The sequence below is a fragment of the Siphateles boraxobius genome, unplaced genomic scaffold (genome assembly GCF_051911475.1).
Source record: "Siphateles boraxobius isolate OS27281-9 unplaced genomic scaffold, OSU_SipBor_1 66, whole genome shotgun sequence".
Taxonomy (NCBI): Eukaryota; Metazoa; Chordata; class Actinopteri; order Cypriniformes; family Leuciscidae; genus Siphateles; species Siphateles boraxobius.
In genome coordinates, this window is record NW_027509193.1 from 10388717 (window position 1) to 10401300 (window position 12584).

General features: G+C 37.9%; 1 protein-coding gene across 2 annotated transcripts in view; it reads right to left on the bottom strand.

The window, feature by feature from the left end:
- kansl1b (KAT8 regulatory NSL complex subunit 1b) overlaps window positions 1-12584 on the bottom strand; it is an 82844-nt gene that overhangs the window by 3518 nt on the left and 66742 nt on the right. For both annotated transcript variants that reach the window (XM_077212146.1, XM_077212145.1), the window contains exons 3-12: window positions 9323-9464; window positions 8588-8683; window positions 8029-8141; window positions 7714-7909; window positions 4583-4742; window positions 3067-3249; window positions 1728-1895; window positions 1464-1603; window positions 1262-1380; window positions 1103-1160 (exon numbers count right to left, since the gene is read on the bottom strand). In XM_077212146.1, the coding sequence (XP_077068261.1) occupies window positions 1103-1160; window positions 1262-1380; window positions 1464-1603; window positions 1728-1895; window positions 3067-3249; window positions 4583-4742; window positions 7714-7909; window positions 8029-8141; window positions 8588-8683; window positions 9323-9464 (1375 nt within the window). The remainder of the gene's footprint in view (window positions 1-1102; window positions 1161-1261; window positions 1381-1463; window positions 1604-1727; window positions 1896-3066; window positions 3250-4582; window positions 4743-7713; window positions 7910-8028; window positions 8142-8587; window positions 8684-9322; window positions 9465-12584) is intronic.

Sequence of the window (12584 nt, forward strand, 5' to 3'; positions counted from 1 at the left end):
ACAATCGTCGTTCCTTCCGCAACACCCTCTCGTTCGGTCCATTGGCAGCAACACACACATTTCAGATCAATATATTTGTTTTCCTTAAAATTGTAATTAACACTAAGTTTATTCTCATTTGAATTATAAATATTTTTGCTTTTAAACTGTGTGTGATTTTGGTTGGGTGACTGTTGTAGGTTAAGTTTGACAAAAGCACAATGTTGTGTTTTATTGCGAGTCTACACAAATATAAATAAACACTTTGCAGTTTGAATGATGTTATGTATGAACAAAGTGACGGAGTATGCTTTTCTTTCCAGTGCCGCGCCTCACACACACACAAATACACCATTCCAGGCTGCCGAAATAAAATATCATAATAAAATAGTCAACCTAATATAAAATCAAACTGCTCTGTTTAAATAGCAGTAGGCCTAGTAAAATTCGTACCATTCAGCGCAAGCACCACTCAACTGTGATGTTTCCAACGACTTTGCGTTGCAATCGCGTCAAGGATCAGCTAGTGCACGTGCATCATCAAAAGTGGTTAAAAAAAAGTGCTGAGCTGATTTTTTTTCTGCGCACAAGCCTATGGGTCGCGTCCAAACAAAAAAAGAAAAAAAAGGGTCCCTCTTGAAAAAGTTTGAAAACCACTGACTTAGGGTGTACTCACTTTTATTGACAGCTATTTTGACAATAACGGCTGTATTTTCAGAGGACAGTAAATATATACTGCTATACAAGCAGAACATTGACTACTATAAAATATAAGTTTCATTTCTATAGTATTGTCCCTTGAGAAGATATAGTAAAATGTTTGCTGAAATGTGAGGGTGTACTCACTTTTGTGAGATACTGTGTATGTCGAAACTGCATTTGGACACACAATTTTTCCAGACTGTCTAGATTTTAAATTAGTGTTGCACATTTGTTGTTACATCTGCAGCCATTTCAGTTCAAAATCTGTTGAGCTGCCTATCAAAAAAGCATTCTGAGGCAGTCACATTCGAACCCAGCATACTTAGTGAAACAAACCTATAATACCCTAAATTTCTAGGTAGGCGGCTTACAGTCTTATCAGCCTAAAATAACAGCTGGGTGACCAACAACATGGCCGTACCTCCATTGCATCGTCCTCTTCAGCTATTGGTTTTGCAAAAACGTCCACTTCTCGCCAACTACAGTTAAAGAGCAAAAGGCAAAATAATCAACAATTAAATCTTTGAAGATTCATGTGGCCAATAAACACAGGTCGGGAAACTCAGTTTGTGTCTCTGACCTTGGAGTAAGGATCTCTTTATACTGTAGTTTCTCCACTCTGGTGGTGGCGGCCACAGACATGGGGATGACGATGTTATTGATGTCAAAAGGGCTCTCTCCTCTCCGTCTTCGAATAGTCTGTAAGAGTCACACACAGACATAAGTAACTTGGTTCTCATGTGTTTACAATTAGAGATAGAAAGCTTTCAAGAGCATCTTACAGAGGCGCTGCTGTTGAGGTGGAGGGGTGTGGAGGTCTCAGAGGTCGATGGCTGTCTCATCAAGGGGCTGTGGGTGGGTGTGTTGAAAGCGGACAGAGATGGGCATGGACTCCCCATATCCATATACAACTTCGTAGCATCTATAGAAAATAAAACTGTGTTAAAGGACTGAACTCAATGTTGATTAAGAGAGAGACGAAAGCAAACAAGACTGATGTGAATAAAAGAGAATGAATGAGAGGGAAAATGTAATGAATAACGTACTCTCTGTGCGGTCCAGCGAGGGTTCACGAGGTCTCTTGCGGCTGTGGCTCCTGTCAAAAGAACTGCTCTGCCGGAAATGCTGGCGAGTGTCAAGTTTACTGGCACTCATCGGGATGTCTAACTGCTGCCGGGACACCTTCTCTGAGCGCACCTTATGATGCGACAAACCTGAGAGAAAGCAAACAGGAAGAGGAAATAAGAGAAAAATCTTAGTATCAAAGGAAGAGAATGAAATAAAGGGTACATTTTATTACTTGTCAAATTAATACTTTTTTATAATTATCATTTATATACACACACACACACACACACACACACACACACACACACACACACACACACACACACACACACACACACACACACACACACACACACTTTACATTTGTTTTTATAACTTTTACATTTTTTATTTGTATTTTTCGGGTTATTTTACATAATTTATTTATGAGATACACTGTTTTTGCTCTGGACTATTATTTATATATTTATTTCACACCCAATTATATTTCGACATAAATTTCTAAAATCTTTTTTTAATTAATTGTTATCTGTTTAACATTTCCTTTTCAGTTATTCTGCATATTTTGTCTTTGGTTATATCTTTTTGTTGTTGTTGATGATTTGCTTCTTTTAACTTCTCATTTAATCTGTACTGTTATCGGGCTTAATCTACAGTTATTTTATGTGTTGCTTTGGACAATTTTTTTAATCTCTTATTTCTAATATGTAATGTTATCCTTTCTTTGTCAGTATACATCTTTATTTTACGCAATTAATGTAAATAATGAATTGTTATGTCAAAATCCCTAACAATAAATTGCATCAAATAATACACAATAACCAATAATAGTAATTTCTTTATATTACAAGTGACTCATTCAACTATACGCTACAGATCACTAAATCGGGACGCTTTTCAAAGTTCAATAATTCATACCCGGAATATGGGTGGGGGTGGTTTGTACGCAACCATGGCTGGACTTGTATGATTCCAGAAATAACTGCTGAGTCACTGCAGAGAGCAGCTAATGATGGCCAGACACTCACAGGTCACTTTAACTGCCAATAGGGGCTGTCACGTTTAGACCAAATTTAGACTCTCATAAAAGTGTAAGTATTGAGAAAACTCAGCACTTGACATTTCAGACACTGAGGATGCAGGAAATTTTCTCTCATAATTTAGTAGACCGTCAGAGCAGTGCCCTAGAGCCTTGATTCCTGTGCAGCCACCTCCATTTCCTATATCCTTTGTATTTTCATGTCCATAAAGTGGAGAAAATGGCCTTTAAGGCTAATAAAGAAGGTATTCCAGTGTCTCCCCCCCCCACACACTTACGGACTGTGGAGAGGAGAGAGTTGGCGAGCCTGTGTTTGTCTTTGGTGGAAGGGTCTGAGATGCGGCTACCCAAACACAACTTGTGCTTGAGCGAGATCTTCTTGATGGGCTTGAGCTTTTCCAGAGGACGATTCTGCCAGTGTCCCTTCAGCACACGCTGCATATGGAGATTCATCATCACATCTGAGGGAAAAAAAAGTCAATCATTTTGCATTGTCAAGAGACCTCAATCTTAAACCTAAATGTAATAACTTTCTCCACCTCTTATTGTCAATTCTCACAACATTTTTCTTGTTGAATATCCTGTTTTACTTTAAATACATCAGATTGTTCAAGTAAAATGGGTTGTTACATTCATGCTGACTTGTATGTCGTGTGCCGATTGTGTTACACATATACATTTGCATTTATCCATCACACATTCAAATGGATTTTCCAGATTTTCAATGCATTTAAGGAATATGTTTTATCATTAGGAAAGTTTATTTATATAGAACATTTCTTAAACAGAGGTAATTTAAATTGCTTCACATAAAAATGATTAAGAAAAATGAAAAATGTTTTTAAATAAAATGATGAAATGATAAAAAATAAAGATAAAGAAAAGTTAAGTAGAAAAAGGTATACATTAAAAATGAATACGAGAGACAATTATGTGGATAGAAATCGAACCCAAAACCCAGAGTTGCTAACCATTTGTCATTGCTCATTCAGAAGCCTTTTCATCCTTTGACTACTGTAATAATGTGAATAGTGACTGACCTAATGGTCTGTAAACATCCAAATCAGTGACACAAAGTGTACCAGACATGTGTGTAATTCTCCAGAAGGGGGAATCAGAGCTTGATTCTAGAATTCATCGTACTTTGGTTCCTCTTCCTATTTCCCTCCATCTACTCGGGTTTCACCAGCGGTGTCACCTGTCTCTTCTACGCCCATTATTCATTTGCACAATAGACGCCAGATTAGAGAGGACAGCAGGCTCATATTAATGAGGTGAAAATACATCTGTCTCATTTAGTCTGATAAAGTTAGCCGCTACTGGCACAGTTAGCCAGAGTCAGGTTGCACTGCTCTTTAAAATGGTTATCAACGCTAAGGTCAGGCAGATGAATGCATGATCAGCTAATCTGACCAGCACAGGGAAGGATTGCTGATCTAAGATCAGCTCTTCAAATCAAACGTTACTGAATTCTCAGACATGAAAAGCAAAAACAGTTCTGAGATCTCAGCACTAATGACCTGTTCCAAACCCAGAGCAGCCTGCAGGTTATTTTAAGAAGTGCCAGAAGTATCCAGAATAATTAACACTTAAATTAGCAGCTAATTGTTATGCAGTAAAAAAAAAATCCTTATTAAAAATCATCCTTGAGGCAAACTGGGGAACAATAGGCGGAGGATAGATAGAGCTGCGCTAGTCATGTGCGATGCCGTCACTGTTTTTGTCCGTGTCTACGTACATGTGTGCATTCTGGAAAGAATGAAAGAAACATAAAGGGCCAGGGTGCGTCCTCACCATCTGGAAAGGAGAGGATGGGGTGAATGCAGGGGTCGAACTGTGCCAGTCTGTCCAGTAGAGGGAGCTGATGCTGAGTGTCTGCAGGAGGGAGAGGACATCCACTGCACATCACACACTGAGTGTTCAGCTCACAGCCACAGCGAGGAGCCACTGACCTCTGAGCGTGACAGAGAGAACAACAAGGAAAAAGTTAGTGTATGTGTATGAATAGCAATTATGGCGACCAGTCCATAAAAAACAAACACAACCTTGTTTTTTTTTTTTTTTTACATATTAGCCTTGCATTCATATATGATATTTGGAATTCAGTAAATTATATCCTAGAACTATAAATATATTTTAATGTATACTATGGTTCAAAAGCTTTTTGTTTTAAAAAAAAGAAAGAAATGTAATAAGTTTATTCAGCAAGGATGTATCAAATTGACCAACTGTGACAGTAAAGACATTAATAACATTACAAAGGTTTTCCAATCGAAATTTTCTATGGACCCAAGAAGGCAGAAAAAAAAATTATCACGATTTTCACAAACATATTAAGCAGCACAACTGCATTTAACATTGATAATAATAAGAAATGTTTCTTGGGCTCCAAATCATCATTAGCATGATTTCTGAAGCATCATGTGATGCTGAAAATTCAGTTTTGACCTCAAAGGAATAAATTGCATTGTAAAATATATTTTAATATATTAATTTAAAAAAATATTATTTCACAATATTACTGTATTAACTGTAATTTTGAACAAATAAATGAAGCCTTGGTAAGCATAAAAGATTTCAAAAAGATGTAAAAAAAATTGACCTGCAGCAAACTTTTGAATGGTAGTGTATCTTATGTATCAAATGGATAGTTCACCAAAAAATGAAAATTCTGTCATCATTTACTCACCCTCATGTCGTTCCAAACCTGTAAGACTTTTATTCATCTTTGGAACACAAATGAAGATATTTTTAATAAAATCTGAACCAGTTCAGTACTCTTCATTCACAGCTACGCAACTACCACTTTGACACTTCAAAAAGGTCATAAAGAGATCGTCCAAATTTTCTGAAGAGAAACTTTTGCGTTATACAGTATGATACAAAGATTGAATTTAGGCTTATTAATGACAAGGATTTTTTAATTTTTGGGTGAACTAACCCTTTAACAGTTACTAACAGAGAAATGTTTACCTACTACACTAAAACTTTGCAATTCATGTAAAATGACCTTTCAGGGATGAAAATGATGAACAGTTTTGGGAACAAATTTAGGACATCAACGAAAAAGGCAAGACTAAACTGTTTGTTGTATGTTTTGCTAAACTTGTAGATTTAAGACATTAAGGATCCATAAACACACTACACTTTGTGTCTGGCAGTAATCCCAGCTCCAACCTTGGTAGAATCAAATGTGATTTTTTTTTGCAGAAAGAGCCTTTATATAAATGCATCTATAGACTGTAATCAATTATGCTTTTTATTAATCTTAAATCCAGTCTTTCAAGTGCCTTAGATTGTGATCTTGCTTTTGTTGTTAAAATCTCAGGAGCATCAGCGACCAAAATTTAGCTCTGCCAGGGATTATCCTTTCCCTTTGTTTCCATTTACTGGAGTCAACCAGAGGCTCTCATACAAATCTCTGCAGCAGATGACCACACATGGATCCTGCTCACCCAGTTTTGCATGTGGCAGGTTCTCTAGCACTCATGTTCCCGTGTCATTAACCCAGAGCACAGCACTGGGTAGAAAGGGTTGCTATTGGCAACTGTGCCCGGTTTTTCCAAGCCTATTCAAACAAGAGTTCTTCACATTAGAGCAGGACAGTTTGTACAGGGACCATAATCTCTGCAATCACACAGAAAACACCTGGAATTACAGAACTGATCTTCTTTCTAGGTTGTAATGAAATGCAAATTAGTATTTCACGATCCATTTCAACAACAAGTTTTTAGTCTATATGTTGAACCTACTTTACTTGCAATGAGATTAAGCAAAACAGTAAGTTTCGGTCTTTGTCAGTGTTCAAACATAATGGTGTAAATTTTAAAAGCCATTGAGTGTCTGCCTCTAACTGGGGTAGCGTTTATCTAGAGTGCTTGTTATAACGTTACGATTGGACTGTACATCAGTTAGCAGGTAGTTTATAACTGGCAGTGTGAGTGAATTTGGCTGTTAGTGCATTAATGACACTGGCAGCATTTCTCATAACATTTCAAGAGCGCTGTCTCTGAATGACATCCAAGCGCTGTTATTTGTAATGGAGCTGAGATCGACTGGGGTTGCGCTTATTGTTTTAGCACATGCCTGCGCGTTCTCGCTCACAGTGAGCCTGTGTTATGGGAGGAATCGAGTTTTAAAGGCTGTTCGGAAAGCAAATAGATCTTTAAAAGCAGTGCTAAGACTTTGAAGCTGTCTTATGAATTCAAGTGTGAATAAGGCAGATATTGTTCTATCATTCAGAGGACAGCTGCCTGTTGGATAGGGACTGGAACACCATGTCATAACCAGGTGTGAGGCGATGAATGATAAAAGTTATGGTTTCTATATAAATCCAAGTTTTTATCCTAACCAGCCAAACTATTTTCAAACTACATCCACTTAGCTTCTACTTCAAATAGAAAAACCACTGAACCAAAATCCTGATCCTATATATTAAAACACCAAATATACTATTCATAGTAACTTAAAACACAATAAACGACAGTAGTGTCAGTTCTGGAGCAGCATTGTGATCTCTGTAACACTGCAGTTTCTGTGTCACCTCCATTCAATCTGTAACCTTTGCAAGAAGCCCGCAGGGACCTTAAGGAGCTCAGTGCATCTTCAGTAAAACACATCCACAGGTGACACTGAAACAGCTTTTTAGTTGTCTCACACATCTCTCACTACAGCTTTCAAGGCTCATTCACTCCAAGTGACCTTCTTCACTTAGAATCTGACACATTCTACAGCAAAGATCTGTCTGTTTTTAGTCAGACTAAAGTCGGTTCAAATAAGTAAAAAATTCGTCATTAGTGAATATTTTTAGTGCAACTATATTAGTTATGTGTCAAGTATTCATATCAGCCTCAATTGTGAACAGCCCTTTTTGCTCAAAACTACACCAGCCACTAGATCTTGAGAAGATGCAAATCTCTCCTTACCTTACGATTGAGACTGGTGAGCGAACCGGGACGGAGGACCCTGCGTTTCCTGCATGAGAGCAGTGGCCGCGTGCGGGACGACACACATGTGTTGTCATGCACAGAAGAAGCCAGAGGGCCCAGCTCCAACTTCTGCTGAGACTCAGAGCAGCTCTGCTCGTCTGGGCTCGAGGTGACAGGGGAACCGGGCCGTAAGCTAGATGAAGAGAGGAAATAAGCATGAATGAACATAACAGTAACTTTCTTTTTGGGGTAAACTTTTTAATGAAGAGAAAAAAAATTAATGAATGCACCTTCAAATAATATCTATCATACCTGTTGATAACACCATTGACCTGTCTCACAGGTCCACAGCTTTTCTTCAAGCCAGTTTCTGTGACGATGCCATTGGATGATACAGACACTTCCACTCCAACAGTGTCATGCTCCTAAAAAGACAAAATAACAAAAACAAATGTGATGTTGGAAAGGACATCCCACCAATTTTCCCCCTGAGTTGGTCTGGATGAGTTGAATGGTATCTTTCTGCATTTCTTCACTACTATGATTGAATGAAAAGGTCAGCAGTGCTTTGCATACAACAGACAAAGAGATTGAGTGTTTGCAGCCCCTATTCTCAATCCTCTCGCTCAACAATCCCAGCATTCCCCTAAGCTGTGCGTAGGCCCGTATCATGGGCACCTGTTTGTATGGGAATAAACACACTAATGAGTCTTGGACTGTTTTATGGATTGGTAAATGATTACCAGTAATCTAACAATAACAGTAAATAAATGCATTGGTCTTGAATTATAGTTTAAACTAAGTTCAGGACTAGACTGGCTCTGTTGGTAGTTTATTTAATGTGGTCATGTGTCTGTGCTCCTGGCCTTACCCGTGCGACAGGGCAGGTAATGTTCTCTGTCCTTGAGTCACTGCTGTCCTCTGGTGTTGACTCACACACTGAGCTCACCCCAAGTACAACAGAGCCCTAGAAAACAAACAACCACACAAATTATAGACCAAAACTGGGAGACTTTGCTTTTCCTCCCCTGTCAAAATCCTCAAATCTTTTTCTTTTAGATTTGCTAAGTCTAAAAGCACACATCAGATCAACTGTTTATCTGTAGTAACTCTTAAAAGAAGATAGGCAATCTGATGGTAGTGTTAATGTCATGCACTTGCTTTAATTCAAATAAACAACTTTTTGAAATCTGCATTGGCCAATCACATTCATTTGATCTAAAACTGCAATTTGCAAAATATTAGTCCAGCTTGAAAGAACTGTTGTCTATTTCATTTTTCTATACATCCATCACTTCACATGTCAGATGAAAGACTTCTCCGAATTATGTATGAATCACACAGGGACAACAAGCTGGAGAAGCGCTTTGAAACAAAAACAGTGAGCTGAAGATACATGAAACAATGATCTCACAAGAGTACAATTCACCACGGGAACATGAGAGAGAACCTGCGCTGCCAAGTTACCAGAGGAGACGGCACCTCCGCTGGGTTAAAACTTAGACTACACTAGTGATTCTGGGATAAATAGCATGAAGTGAACTTCCATGTTTCAAACTTTAAAAAAGCATGTGTGAATGTGCATGTTTTGTGTATCTGTGCACACCTTGCTGGAGCGTATTTGTCTGTAAATATCGGTCTGTTGACGTATACGGTACTCCAGGTCTGAGACTTGGGCCTGTAGCCAGTTCCAGTGACTGATGATGGCGGCTCTGTCCACAGCATAACGGCCTTCTGCTCTCCTACATCTGGAAAACACACATAAATATACTGGTTACAATACAGGACAACAGTTTAACAAACATTTTTCATTCATGTTTTGGGCAATATCTGTCTTAGACGTTCACACTGTGTTCTTAGCTAAATGCACAAATGCATCCCATTGACTTTGCATCTAAAATCCAGCTAAGCAGTTAGCATATACATTCCAAATAAGAAAAGCTAATTTGGTTGAGTGATTTGCAGATTCTTTTCCTCACAATTTCCAATCCATTTTTCACTGCTAATACAGTCAATTAATCAATTAAAAAAAAAGAAGAAAAAAAGGTAATGACAGTGAAAAACATCAAGTAACCTTTGTCTGATCGCCTCTCCACAGCACATGGTGACAAGAAAGTGAGAAAACAAAACCGAGAAACAAAATATGACAGGAAGTTAACCAAGAACATCAGTTAAATCCAAAACTTCCTCAAGCTGTTTGTATGTGTGTTTGAGAATTTAGCAAGCCATTTGACACAGACCATTCGAAAATTCACTTGATCTGTTCCCATTAAACTGTAATTTAGTCACGAATACAAATAAATAAATAATAACATAGGGTCAAGCACCATTTCAAAAATGCACTGAATTGACCTCTGATCTCTTTACATTAGCCCCAGTACAATCTTGCATAACCTCTGGTCTCTAAGCTCATGCAGTGAGGCAACATAAACAGAGTAAAGTCAGTGCACATAACTGAAAATAAAAAGATTGCAAAACATGGTAAGAAATCCTTTTCATCTGAAACACAATAACATGAGTCAAGATTTTCCTGAATCAGAGAGAGAGAGAGAGAGAGAGAGAGAGAGAGAGAGAGAGAGAGAGAGAGAGAGAGAGAGAGAGAGAGAGAGAAAGAGAGACTTAAGAGATGAAAGTGAAGGAAAAAGAAAAAGCTTATTTTAAAAAAATTAAATAATAAATATTTTTTATAAAAAAAAAAAAATAAACACTTATCAGGATCTAATGATGTACAACACTTAACATGTAAGATCAAAATCAACATTGTATTTTGAGTTTCTTTTGCACTGATAAGAAAAAAAGCGAGCCTCAGAGGGTTAAAATCATAGCTTGCGAGTGGAGAGCAACCACTTAAATATCCCCAAGTGTAGTGAGACCGAGGTGATGATCAACAGTAATGAAGGGAGACATATATACCTAAAGAGCCTTTCTCTGATGGTTCTTACAAACTGCGAGCCCTGTATAGAACAAACCATGATAACATTAGCACTTCAGCTAGGGAACAATCACAGACCAACTCAAGCACGAACGTGGAAGGACAGGGGCGTCCCACCTCAAGGTCAGAAAACACTACTGAGTATCTCTCTGTAACACACACAGTCCTTGGGGATTTCGTCAACTCAAGCAGTACAGAAATGTGTGAAAAGATTGTGATCACCACAGCGTATTTTAGTACAAAAACACACTAAATATACATTTCTAACTATAAAAAAATATATTGTTGACAGTATTATAAAAAAAAACTAGCATTATTGCTACACTTATTCATCATTAAAAATATATTTTATAAAGTTTAAAAAAAACTTTTATAGAACTGTTGTAAAATTGCTGATCTAAATCTACTTAGGTTATATTGCAATCAAGGTATACATTTAATCAGTTCATGCATTCCCTGGGAATCGAACCCATTAACCTAAGCATTTGCTAGTGGCATGCTCTTCAATATTACTAATAATAGATAAATTAATACACGTAAAAATAAAAAAATAAAAAGAATAAATAAATGAATAAATACACACATACCATTGTTGATAAAAGAAAATATCAAGCAGCGATTACTAAATTGGAAATCTGGTCTTTTTTTTATGCAGCTTGTCTTTTTGCTCATTATTATACAACTGAAGATATTATTTAAAAAGGCAACAAGTAGAATTCAGAAACCCATGTTATTAGAGACACTGGTGGGCGTTAGTGCTGGGTGGTATGACCAAAAATGTATATCATGGTATTTTTCAAAATGATACCATTTTCACAGTATATGACAGTATTTTTTTTCAAGCATGACTGGGTGTTAACCACATTTTCTACTGATTGAGAGAGGAAATAATGCAGTAGATTGACTTAGAATGCCCTATTTTACTGTCATGAATGAATATTGTAGAAAAAATCCACACTAGTATTAATACAGGTTTGCAAGGCCCCACAAAATAATGCTGTTTACAAAGAGGAGCCAGAAGTCGGCGCTTTAGGAGCGGCAGAAATAGCGGTTTCCCCGCTAACAGCTGTACACAAAGCAGACAGTGCTCATAAACGCTGCTTTATCAGGAAAGATAAAGAAAGATTAAATTAAAATAACATCGGAACATTTCTTAAGACAGTCAGTTCCCTTCAAAAATACATTCATATAAAAACACACACGCCGCGTTTTGACTTTGAAACGCGCAGTGTTCATGTTTATTCAACGATGACAAACCCTTTTGGAAAATTAATTTGTGGCGGGCAGTGTTGATATTGTGAACCAATGTATGGGAAACACTAATATAGTTTAACCTATCCATAACGTCACGCTTAGTAACACACACAGCTGTGCCCTCACCACAGTGCAACAGTGAAAAGGACTCTCTCAAACAGTGTCGCGGCGCATTCTGAACGTTGTTTAAGTGACAAACACTGGTATTGCGGTATATAAAAAATGCATATAACAAGAATAAACACCGGTATTCGGTATGAACCGGTATACCGCCCAGCACTAGTGACCATTGAGTGAAGTGCAACCAGCAACATATTGTTCATGTGCGTACATTTAATGCACAAAAGACTGAAGGCAGTGTGTCCCCTACAATGTATTCAGCAGCGGCTCTCTTCCATGATCAGTAATATCACGACATTCACTTCCACACCTAAAAACACCGAGACATGGCGACTGCCGGCGCTGCATGTGGTGGCTCTGAATCCACTTGTTGACAAGAAAGGAGGAAAGAGCCACATATGGAAATATTTTCGATTAGGCTAATGTCACGTTGCCGTAAGGGGCCATTCACATAGCGTGTTTTTTTGCGCGTGCAAATTATTTCAAATGCGGCATGTGCGCTTCATAATAGAAGCAACAAGAACAACCTGTTCATGGTTGCATAGCAACGACAGACGCCACG